The following is a 13,229-nucleotide window of genomic DNA, read 5'->3' on the forward strand; positions in this document are numbered from 1 at the left end:
GAGATTTGTGAGTGATTTGTGAGGATTATTACATTTCCATTTTATGTATGGATTATAAATTTGGTTTGTAATAATTGGTTGACTGAGTTGTATTGAGAACTCAGAATTGATCCGCTGTTACACTTTAATGATTTCGAGTTATTTGAGATTATTCGGTGTTTAACGACTTTAGAATTTTGAGTTTTAAACCTCGAAATTTTGGGGTCGTTACATTCCTTGCCCGATATATCTGCGAAGTCCAAAGGAACGTGATGGGTTCAATTCATCGGGTTTCATCAGAACCATATATATATACAGTCTCTATCCAGAGTGAAGCTTCACTCTGAAATTTCAGAGTGAAGTTCCAATTTTAGCACACTTTTCGGTCAAATTTTTTCAGCATAATCGATTCAATATTTAGGTATGCTATTCAAGATCATCTATACAAAATTTCATCTAATTTGGACATCGTTAAGGTATTGAAATTAGTTTTAATCAATGAATGAATTAAAATTGTTCAACGTGAACCGTTCGTGTAAATCTCAATTTTGAAAGCTCAAATCATTGTCAAATTGGATGAAATTTTGTATAGATGATCTTGAATAGCATACCTAAATATTGAATCGCTTATGGAATTTCAGAGTGAAGTTCCAATTTTGACACACTTTTCGGTCAAATATTTTCACCATAAGCGATTCAATATTTAGGTATGCTATTCAAGATCATCTATACAAAATTTCATCCAATTTAACAATGATTTGAGCTTTCAAAATTGAGATTTACACGAACGGTTCAAATTGAATAGTTTTATTCATTCATTGATTTAATCTAATTTTAATATCTTAACGATGTCCGAATTATATGAAATTTTGTAGAGATGATCTTAAATAGCATACCTAAATATTGAATCGCTTATGGTGAAAAAAATTGACCGAAAAGTGTGCAAAAATTAGAACTTCACTCTAAAATTATAGAGTGAAGCTTCACTCTGGATAGAGATTATATATATATATTATATTCAGAGTGAAACTTCATTATGAAATTACATAGTGAAGTTCTAATTTTGGCACACTTTTCTGACAAATTTTATCACCATAAGCGATTCAATATTTAGGTTTGCTATTTAAGATCATCTCTACAAAATTTCATCTAATTCAGACATTGTTAAGGTATTAAAATTAGATTAAATCAATGAATGAATTAAAATTGTTCAACGTGAATCGTTCATGTAAATCTCAATTTTGAAAGCCTTAACGATGTCCGAATTAGATGAAATTTTGTATAGATGATCTTAAATAGCATACATAAATATTGAATCGCTTATAATGAAAAAATTTAACCGAAAAGTGTGTAAAATTGGAACTTCACTCTGGATATAGACTATATATATATAAACCAATGAAAAACCACAATGGACGCAATGCTTTATAAACTAACATAGTTCCACAAGAACACAGCAACATAACTACTGCATCAGTAATTATTCATGCATAGAATGGACGGGGCTACAGGATATATATATATATTACTGCTTAAGCACAACACTGTTATAACCACCAAGGAAACAACTGCAATAAACACGAAAATTCTTGTATAAGTGTTGAGAGCATAACAGAGGATGCAAGATAGTCTTCGCTAAACGATTCACAACGGTTTTACATTTGAACCGCATCATAGCCAATTCGCCATATCAAGAGTTCAAGTCTTCGTTTAAACTCGAACGCATGCAGATTATCCTCTCACTATGTCATACGTACACTCATATGTTCCAGTACGAAATCTACATGGATGTCTCTTAAGCATGTACCTTTATCTTTGTGATCGGTAAACAAACCAAACTGCAAACATGGATGAAAGATAGAGAAAACGTAGCTTATATAAGTAGATTAGAAGTTTAGAATTCATGACAGATCATTTCATTTTGCACGAGCATTCAGCGTTGTGGCTAAAAAAAAAATCGATTTGCTAAAGCATTAAATAAAAATGAAATATGGTTATAGATAGTTATGAAAGCTTGAATTTAGTTATTAGCAAACCTAAGTCCATTAGTAAACAATTGATAATGTGACTCCCCAAGAAAAATATAGAAAAGCTTAGCTACAACTCGATCCCTTGTCAGCAAAATGAAGTAAATCAATCTAGTTTTCCATTCCGCACATTCTAGGATATATTTATAATTTTATATACTCATAGAGATGGTGACACTATCTTAATTTGGAACTCATTTTTTCTTTCTTTTCCTAACTACTCACTCAAGGCTTGTGAATGAATTTGATTTATAATTCGTCCGTGTTTGTAAGTATAACATTGGCAATGAAATAACCGATACGTAAACCTGACATGTGGAAATTGAAGAATGCCTCAAATGGGAATAAAACATAGGTACCCTCCTCTTTAATTTGATTTTCTTTTCACTTCTGAGGGTGTTTAGCTACAGTTTACCTTCATGTCAGCAAACCTAAACCTAGATCAAAGTGATATTAAGTGCTGCAAATTAAAGGAAGAAATGAAAGCAAGAAAGAGAGATTTTAAACCCTAATGGCGTGGTGTGGAAAACTAAAAGCAAATAGAAGAGAGTGCATACCAAGGATGGGAAAGTATTTATTCTAACTTCTAGGCAGGAGATGATCAACTCTCCTCACCCTCCGATTTCGGCTGTGGTTGCAGCATTAGTTGAGCCTGAAGCTGATAGTCAAGAGAATGCTGATGATGATGTGTAGCTGCCGCAGCTTGCATCTGGTTATTGAAAGCATTGTTATCAAAACCTCCTAGACCCAACGAGCCGACTGAAACCACACCATTACTACCTCCACCGCCGCCGCCTCCTCCTCCAGCCATCGGATTAAACCCATTTCCACTGTCAATACCATTCACATTGAACCTCATCAGCTCCTGCTGCTGAGCCTCGAACATCTGCTGCTGCTGCTGATCCCTAATCACCAACTGTCTCGCAGCAGGTCCGCCATGCTGGGGGCCAGTTGGGACTCCCAACATTGGGACAGACATTGCACCACCGCCATTCATCTCCTGCTGCTGCGATGGATGGAACACAGGAATCATCAGCGCCTGAGGGCCTATATAGGTCGACAGATCCTTCTTGGCATTGTACAGATCCGTCTGGAGCTGCTTGAGCCTAATCTGGAGGATGGAGATGAGCCCCACGCAGCCGTACACCGGATCCTGGAGGCGAGCCTCTGCCTCATAGGCCAGTGACGTCACAGCGTCTTCACGGTGGGCTGCGTTGAGCTCGTTGAGGATCTTTGCAACGTTGCTCGCGCCGTATACGCGGTGGACGTTGGCAAATTTCTGAGGCTGGTCCGGCGGAAAGTAAGGCGCAAATACGCACTCCTGCGTGCATTTCCGGCGGAGAAACTTGCACGCGGCGCACGGAGAGTGAGTGCTGGACGACATCTTCGGTGTCTCCCCTCTAACTGCAAACAATGTAAAATTCGACAGAATAAGATAGGTTTAGGGACTGTAAAATGCAAGGGATTCAATCAATCTAATTTATTATTCAACCCTAAAAATTACGAGGATCCATTTGTTATAATACCAGTACATGATGATGTTGATGATCGATCGATGATTGTGCAGCGAAATTGAGACGAATGATATGTTCGAGGAAACCCTAACCCTAGAGGGTGATAAGAAGCGAGCAAAACGCGAATGGTATATATTATGCTCAAATTGAGTGAGCGTGGAAAACGATCAGATTATCAGAAGCCCATATGGTTGGCAGCATTTGGAAGCACTCTCTTTCCGTTAGGGTGGAGATTTTGGATGAGAAAAACAAGTGAAATTGTGTGCGCGCGCGCGCGCGCGCGTGTGTGAAATTGGGTTAAGAGGAAAACAACAAGGCTTTGTATCTTCATCAATCATGATTAATTCATTGTTTAATCCAAGGGCTGTGAGTTTTCTTAACATATCAAAAATGGGAATTATTGTAAGAGCTGGATTGGAAATTTCGATGGAAATTTGGAGGAAATATCGATTTCAAAAAAATATTAATAAAATTGATGGAAACTTAAAGAAAAACATGGAAATTATAAATGAAACTTTTAAAGATGATTCAATAATCATTATTTATTATATTTCATACAGTAACCTTGTACAAACCTTACTCTATAGAGAGTAGTAGCAATTTTTTGTGAAATAGTTGTTGAGAATTCTTTTAAAAATTACTTTAAACATCTATTGTTTTGATGCATATAATAGATTGAACACGAAATTACATTATTGTTTTAAAATTATTTATGACGTACAAAATATTTACTGTCTTCGTCGTCTCTTTGAGTAGAGCCCCGAGTATATTGTGCAACGATTAAACAATGCATCCAAAATGGATGTATTCACAGTAATTTTATTTTTATAAAATAGTTAAAAATAGGCTTATAGTGAATAATTAAATGTAGGGAAAAAATATAGTAAACTTAGTTGAGATCAATGACTAAAATATCATGTTTAGAAGATTTATAAATCGTTCAAAAATTGGAAGTTTCATTGGAAGTATCAATATTTGGAGAAAAGTGTATAAATATTAAATAAATTATCGATCATATATATATATATGGTTGCAAGATATTTGTAAACAAGCATGTTGGCAGGGTTGGCAAACTTGAATGTGGGTGGGTTACAACCACATTCTCCCTCCAAGCAATCTCTTGTTTTTTAAATACAAGGATCATGTGGCAGAAAAGTAAAAATATTCTATGATATCTCGAAAATATCGTGAAATCTCGCAAAATATCCCGAAATTTCGGGAAATTTCGGGAATTTCGAACAAAATTTGTTTCGTACCCCAAAGATATATCGAACCCTCATAAAAAGGAAAATTTCGGCGATATATCGTGGATTTTTTCGATTTTTTAGTCCTTGATTAAAAGACATAACTCTCATGATTAATTCATTGTTTAATGCAAGGGCTGTGAGTTTTCTTAACATATCAAAACTGGGAATTATTGTAAGAGCTGCATTTATTCACGGAGTTATAATATTGACATTAAAAGACATAACTCTCTTCTTCAAATTACCGGAAGAACCAAAGATATCAATAAAAAAATGCACTTAAACGTGGAAAACATATGCATACAACCTAGTATATACGTGCACGTCTGAACTATCTCTTATTTGTCTACTTTTCACAATATAAATAACAAATTTGAACCATTCAAAAAAAGTTAATTAAACTAATAAAAATCATATTTGCAAATAATTGATGTAAACAAAAATATTCTTCATAGTCGATTGCATCAAACAAATTGATAGTTGATAATGAGACTACTAACTTTCACCATAACCGTTTATTTATTTGATGCAATTGACAAAGCAAAAAATTTTTGTTTATGTTGATCTTTTTCAGAAATGATATTTACTAATAAACTAAATTTTTAAACGGTTAAAATGTATAACAAACTACTCAAAAGTAGCAGACAACAATTTAATTTACAAATAACTCACTACTTAATTTCATAAAGCAAATAAAGACCAAAATTTACAAATAAGGACCAAATGATGACAAGTTACCACATGTCATAAAATATTTTACTTTTTTACCCCTATTTGACCCATAATGTTTGTTACTATCAATGAAGATGTTATCTGCTACTGTCGATTATAAAAACTAATTGCTATTGCCGACTATAAAAACTAATTGTTATTGTCGACTAGCTGCTACTGTCGACTTGAAAGACACATGCTACTGTCGACTTGGAAGGTACATGCTACTGTCGATTTGGAAGGTACATGTACTGTCAACTATAAATCTAATTGTTACTGTCGACTGAAAAACTAACTGCTACTGTGGTTTTTGGTGAGAAAAATTCAAAATTTCTTAAAACATATGCAATATGGTACTTAAATAAAAGCCCATGACATAGGAATAACTTTATATATTGGCTCATCTCCAAATTGCCGGTGGTTTGGCCAGAAAACTTAAATTTGCGGGAAAAAAAACTAAAAAATGAGGAGAGATGAATTTGTTAAATCTAGGAGTATCATTTGGTAATTTTTACGAAGATAAAAGTATTTTAGATATTTTGCATTAATTAATTAATCATTTTTGTTTTACTTATTATTTGGACTTGAGTTTATATCTTGTATAAGAAATATGAAAAATGAGTTTTTAGTTAATTCAAATGTGGTCTAATACTACTAAGTAATTTTCTATAAAATGTATATGTATTCTAGAAGTGTGCAGAGATAGTTCGGACGCATGCGTATATTCTAGGTTGTACGCAAGTTTTTTCCCTTAAATGTTGTGTTTTCACACTGATAGTAATTTGGGACATCCCGTATCATGTGGAAAATTTGTCCCTTGTTACTAAGATATTCAACTGCTGAAATTTGTGAGTTACTATTGGTTTGATTGATAATGTTTGGAAAGATAGCTTGTTGATTCATTTATAATTGATTCTTATGCAATCATCTATTATGATATTTATATGTACATCAAACAGTTACAACAGACATTTTGTTTTCAAATCCCTATTTGAAGTCGATGATATACAGGGTTAATTACCGTGTATATATGCAGGTCTTACATGGTACCAAATCATTATTCGTCGTATGACATATTCAAATAGAAGATGAGACCATATCGTTTCGATATAACGAAAGCAACAACAAACTCCAACAGAAACTGAAACTTGATTTACCAAGTCTAATTAGTTTCAACTGCGGCTTAACTACGAAATACATCGACGCTATTGCTAACCACCAACTTATCTCGTTGATCGATAGAATTTACACATTCTAATCGATTTTTAACTATTTGTTCGTTTCCCTTCTCATTACGTGGTGATTTGCAGTTACTTCGTTTTGCCTTCTATGCTCCAACTTACTAATGATTCTAACCATCAACCGTACCGTATAAATCTATGGATTATCACTATCGATCAATCATCTAGCGCTATTTGATATGATCAAGCACTTTTTGATGAATATTTGCTTCATTAGTCATCTGTTGTATCGGTCGTACGTATGTAGTTGCTTGTGTTTAACTAATTCACCTGCAATTAATCTAAATCAGTAGCTTGCCGTTCCACTGCCACTAGGATCTACAAGAGATCACCACACCCATAAGAGTACGTAAACGTTTATGTACTAGTTCAGGCTATTTCTCCATGTTTAGGTAGAAATATATATACATATCACTAAATCACTAATGAAGCCCATGACAGTATGGCCTTAAAATCAAATGGCACGGGGCAGGGCGGAACCACCTTATAGTATGAAGGGGTGTGGACCCCTTGCGTTTGTGAACTTTACGCTGAATCACTATATACCTTGATAAAATTGTATGAAATTTGGTCTATATGCAATTACCGAACCGACCCCCCCCCCCCCCCAAACAAGAAAAAGAGAAAATAAAGATACACTTGATATTTATAGTAATAATGTGCACTAGTGATATTAATTTATAATAAGAAATATTGAAATATTGTCAGATTTTGAATATTTCATAGTTCATCGTCCTCAATATCTAGATTATTCAATTATTTTTATTTTAGGATATCTAAAAATGAAATTTTTACAAAGCCATCTCTAAATATTTGAAGGCCCTGTGCGAGATTGAAACCGCAATCCTAGCATTTCGCAAGGTCTTACATGAATAGATATTAGTTGTAAATTAAATATTAATGCAAATTTATAACCAATTAACCAAATAGATACCGTTTGTTTGTTATTTTTAATTATTGATTCGAGTCTAATCGTATAATTCTCTCATTTCTTTTGCAACAAACTATGATAATTTTCTATTAAACAATGAAGGAAATATCTTATAAACGCACACTAAGGAAATATCAAGGATAAGTAGTATATCTACCCAATAAATCAAGAAAAAATGATGAAGGAAATATGAAAAAATAATGAGGGGCATTTGGACAAACATTTCTATCAATTAAAGAAAAAATGAGGAATAAAATGTGGCCTAAAAGAATGAAAGAACAAAAAAATTGAAGCAAAAATGTAGTGATTTAAATTGAACTCTTGAACTGGTGGCCGGTAGAAGGAAGTGAGATCGTCAATTGCCAACTAAACAAGAAGTTTTGACAAAACATTAAACGTACTAGGTGTAAAAATTGGGGGCCCTGTAAGACCCACCCTGAGTTTTAATAGTGATATTTTAAAGTTTAAACTATTATATTTTAGACTTAGACCCCAGGTCTAAATTATAGTTCTGCCACCAGCTAGTCTTATTGATTATGGAAATAGACACATGCTAGCTCTTGATACAGAATTTCTCTAGAAAATTAATGTGTTGTCCAACTATAAACAAAAATGTGAACCTTGCAAAACAACTTAATTCGTTCCTTACCTACTGTATTACCTTAATTTGGGTGCAGTCTCTACATTACTCTATTGAGCTCCACTTCAATATATATAAGCTACCAGCCGGTCTGGCGTGCAATTCGAATTCAACGCGTTTAATAGAAACTATCATCATCATAGTGAATAAATGAAGGACATGCCAACAATTAAAATTCTTAAAGAACTCGGAAGTATTTGCAGCCAAAACCCACTTTTTATTTACTATGAATTGAAAGCTTCCTTAAAAACCCACGATAATTTCATACTTAAAAAGAAAAAAGAAATGCATGCATGAAAAATATAACGTGAAATAAAGTTGTTGTAAATGATCGATCGAGCTGCGCGCTAATTACCACTGTCTTGTACTAATGTTTTTTTTATTGCGACAGCATACAAATCTCACTAACTTTATGAGGTAAATGATCGAAGCAGGAAAAACATAGGATATAGATAAAGATGACATATAGTTAACTAGTACGATGTTTAGCCTTCATAATAATGAATGTTTATTAGTGATACGTGCTTAGTATGGCATCTGCATGGTCTTGCACTGCCTTCCAGGCCATGAGGATGTGCTTTTCCTCGGTCAGAGTTGCACCAATTGCGCACCTTAACACATACATGCCTCCAACCACTGCATGAGTCATATATAAATTACCTGATGTATTGATAGCCTCCAGTAGCTTGGAATTGACCTCGTTTATCATAGCATTTCCATCATCATTAGTTGGAGCTTTGCTAATTGCTGATGGAGAAATCCTGAAACAGACCATGGCAAAGTTTCTAGGCACAACAATCTCGAACCGTTTGTTCTCCCGCACAAGCCTTTCAAAAACCTCGGCCATTTTCACATGGCTTCTGAGGAAGTTTCTGAGATTAGCTACTCCATAGCTTCTTAGCACGAGCCATAATTTCAATGCGCGGAACCTTCGGCTTAGTGCTATTTGCCAGTCTTTGTAGTCCACCACTTGCTTTGAATCACTGGCTTTGTTCCTTAAAAACTCTGGATTCGTTGACAAGGAATCGGTTAATGCAGTTGGGTTCTTAACCCAAAGACAGCAACAATCTAGAGTTGTGAAGAACCATTTGTGTGCATTGAAACTGAATGAATCTGCTCCTTCAACACCTTCAATGAAATGCCGAAACTCTGGACAAATGCAGATACTTCCTGCGTATGCTGCATCGACATGAACCCACATATCGTAATCTTTTGCTACATCACATAGTCCCCCTAGTGGATCAACAGAAGTGGTTGCAGTTGTTCCCATCGTGGCACATAGAAACAAAGGAACTAGCCCTTTGTCTATGTCAGCACAAATTGTCGATCTAAGCAGCTCAGGTGATAGTGCAAATTCTGTAGACTGTGTAGTATTGATGGCCCTGAAATTGTTGAAATGGATTCCAACAATTTGGGATGCTTTTTTAAAGGCACTATGTGTCTGATCTGAACCATAGACAACTAACCTCCCAATGTTGTCTGTACCGATTCGGCTTAGCATCTGGTCTCTAGCAGCAGCCATGGTGCAAACAAGGGCCTCACAAGTAGTCCCTTGTAACACACCACCACCGTTGCCAGAAAAAAGGAAAGACTTGGGAAGTTGAAGCATGTCTCCAAGCCAATCCGTGACAATGCTTTCTAGTTCAGTTGCAGCTGGCGATGACATCCAGTTGAATCCAACTACATTGAACCCAGTGCTAAGCATTTCGCCAAGAAACCCTGCGATACTACCGCTTGAAGGAAAGTAGGCAAAGTAGCTGGGGCTTTGCCAATTTGTTATACCAGGAACAATATGATTTTGCACATCTTGGAGGATAGTTTCAATCGGCTCAGGGTTGTATGGCGCAGACTCCGGCAAGAGCTTTTTGAGATAACCTGGTTGAACTTGACTTAGAACCGGGTACTTCTCTATGTTCTTGTAATAGTCTGCAATGAAATCTATCATCATGTGGCCTTGTCTCTTGAATTCTTCAGGATCCATAGGGTTGGCCATGGGGGAATCGGAGAGTGTTTCTTCTAGACCGTTGAACTTGAGGCTCTCCAATTTTTGATAGGTAAAGAATTACTAAACACAATTACAAGAGAATGCAATACAAAGCTAGCTTAGTATGCTTTATGGGATGGTGACTTGAGTGACTGGGAGTCTGGGAGGTTATATATACATACACAGCACTGTGGGAAGTGTTCACATGCATGTTTTTTATTTTCGATTAAATCAAAGCCCATTTACTCAAGTCAATAATGTAGTAACTAATAAGGATTTGTCTCGATATAGGCTAACTAGAAAAATCCTTGCGAATTCTTAAAAAATAAGCATACGCATCGTAGTGTATGATAAGAACGTGTACGTGTAGCTTCTTCATTGATTGAAAGTGACGCCATTCTCATATCACCGCCACCGATAGCTAGTTGATAATATGTAGTTAGTTGGCGTGTACGTTGTCAGTCTAAACGATCGTCCTAATTAGGGATAACTAGGTTAATTAAGTTATTAATTATTTCAGCTTATATAGCTTAATAACCTGCATTCCACGTATAGTGATTTTATGCTTAGATCGATCCATAATAGCTACTCTGGGTGCATTTCACTTCTACCACAAACTAGTTGATTATTACAAGATATTTTTCTCCTCTTTCATTTCTTTCGGTTCAAGCTTAATTAACTTTCACTAGTAACTTAGCTCTGTCAAATTTTTCAATCTGTCCTTGAATCGAGTTAGGTTTGGCTGGGAGGGTGGGATCGCCTCATGTTTTATAAGTAATTAACTCGCATGTGTTGATGCGATCGGTGGTGGATCTAGAATGTAAACGTATGGTGGGCTTCAAGTTTGGTCGAAGACTAAAAAAAATTTGTCAGTACAAGTGTATAACCATACAAAATATAGATGTCAATGAGTATTCAAAAATAAAAGTGAGCACCAATGAAATTAAAGTAGAAGAATATTATGAAAATCAAATAAATGAATTTTAATTCCCAACCAGAATTTTCTCAAATTGATTAGATTGAGAGTTTCAATAACTTATACTTACAATATCAGATTCGATGCATAAAAGGGAAGAAAATTAAAAGAGTTATACTTAATAATTTTTTATAATTTAAGAAGAAGAAAACCATCTTGGAGTGTAATGCATAGTAAAAACCTAATTTTATACATACATACATTTATATATATATATATATCAAAATATATAACATTAATATAGTAAAAAAAATTTAGCTCAAAAACATGCATGAGCTCCAGCCCCTTGCCCCTCACAAGGGGCTGGATCCACCAGTGGATGAGATTCGGATTGAGAATACTCAATATTTATGAGGGAGGAAGATTTGCACACCTACCTACCAATAGTTTTGAACTTGCTTCTTGGTGTTGGTTGGAGAAATTCTTCAGGTGAGAGTGAGACCGGCACATAGATGCGATGGACCACACTTATTATTTATTATTTAATTTGTTTTTTAAGGGGTTTAGAACATAGTATACTTAAAAAATAAAATGCATAATAAGATGTATAATTTGTTTCTAGTTAAAAGAAGAGAGTTGGGCGATTTTACTACCTATATTGCCACGAGGTGTCCTTCTCGATGTCTATTCTTGATACAATAACCGTAGACTTCATCCCATTTTCAAAAAAAAGTTGGGCGATTTTTAATACAATAACCGACATAGTATAAATGAGACTCGAAATATCATTTAAGCTGTGATAAAAAAAATACATAAGCACATGGTCATGTTTGCAATGTTTGTAACATCTAGTGAGAAAAGAGGTAAAGCCAAAACATATGTGAGAAATAAGCACAGAAATCAAGCATATACTTTGCATGAAGAGAGCTGATATAAGTAATTCCATATGCAAGAGTATTTCAGCAAGATACGTTTTATATCTCAAGAACAACTATATATTCCAATATTAAGTTTGTTTTCTAGTTTCTTTAAGTTTTCATAAAGACATAGATGGAGTATAAAATTTAGTTCAATGAGAAACGTAATTAACTAGGGCTTGATTGGTTGGTATACCAGTCTTAATTTCCAATACCATATACCAACCAATATATATTTGGTATGAAAAATCCACAATTTATACCAACCAATAACGTTGGTATACCAATTAAGTGGTACGGTTGGTACGGTTGGTAATGGGCTTGTACCAACATATTTAAGGCCCAAAAATTTTAAGGCCCAACCCAAATAAATAATAATAAATAAGTGAAATAACAATAGAATTCCAAAGTCTTATATAACTTCAACCAAATTACCAAATACAAAGTCATAAATAGAAAGTCAAAGTCCAAATAGTCAAACTGTTAAAGTACTTATGAATTATCAAAACAATTGAAAAAATAAATGATAAGTTTAAATGCGATATATGTTGACATGTTGTAAGCAGTGATGGTGCTACTGATAGGTTTAAGCATTTGTACTTGGGAATTCGATTGAATCGATTCATTCATAATTAAATAAAGAAATTGAAGACGAGAAAAATAATGTACTTGGGAAAGAAACTCAGAGAGATTAGATTAAGTTTAGTAGATATATATGGTTTGGATTTATTTTTCAATAAATCTACAATTGAAATTTAAAGATATATATATTTTTTTAATTAAATAATTTAATATAATATAAGTTGGTAGGTACGATATACCATGGTATATGGAAAATCTATACCACCTACCTACCGTATTTTTAATATTGGTACGGTATACTGTACCATTTACCATGTACCAAGTATTTGATATACCAACATATTTGGTACGGTTGGTATACAAATTGGTTGGAATAGTTTTCTATACCATTGCCACCCCTATAATTAACAAGTGTGATGCTCGCTCTATGTATTCAAAATAGTCTCACCACAACTTGTGATACCAACCAAATGGTAATAATAAATCTACTTATACAACTAAGAAAACTAGTTTATAAGTCAGCACTCATATAATCTATCATAA

At 34.4% G+C, this 13,229-nt stretch overlaps 2 protein-coding genes across 2 annotated transcripts; both read right to left on the bottom strand.

Annotated features, from left to right (window-relative positions):
• Positions 1–2,607: 2,607 nt before the first annotated feature.
• Positions 2,608–3,390, bottom strand: LOC126788068 (LOB domain-containing protein 36-like). Its single transcript, XM_050514027.1, has one exon. The coding sequence runs from the start codon at positions 3,388–3,390 to the stop codon at positions 2,608–2,610; it is 783 nt and encodes a 260-aa protein (XP_050369984.1).
• A 5,226-nt stretch (positions 3,391–8,616) lies between these two features.
• LOC126788075 (phenylacetaldehyde synthase-like) lies at positions 8,617–10,372 on the bottom strand. The gene has a single exon (XM_050514037.1). It carries the CDS (start codon positions 10,278–10,280, stop codon positions 8,799–8,801), a length of 1,482 nt encoding a protein of 493 aa, XP_050369994.1. The 5' UTR covers positions 10,281–10,372; the 3' UTR covers positions 8,617–8,798.
• Positions 10,373–13,229: the final 2,857 nt, after the last annotated feature.

This window comes from Argentina anserina, chromosome 3 (genome assembly GCF_933775445.1).
Source record: "Argentina anserina chromosome 3, drPotAnse1.1, whole genome shotgun sequence".
Lineage (NCBI taxonomy): Eukaryota > Viridiplantae > Streptophyta > Magnoliopsida > Rosales > Rosaceae > Argentina > Argentina anserina.

Excerpts from the sequence above, each read along its gene's own strand:
- LOC126788068 (XM_050514027.1), bottom strand. The coding sequence starts at position 3,390 with ATGTCGTCCAGCACTCACTCTCCGTGCGCCGCGTGCAAGTTTCTCCGC.
- LOC126788075 (XM_050514037.1), bottom strand. The coding sequence starts at position 10,280 with ATGGCCAACCCTATGGATCCTGAAGAATTCAAGAGACAAGGCCACATG.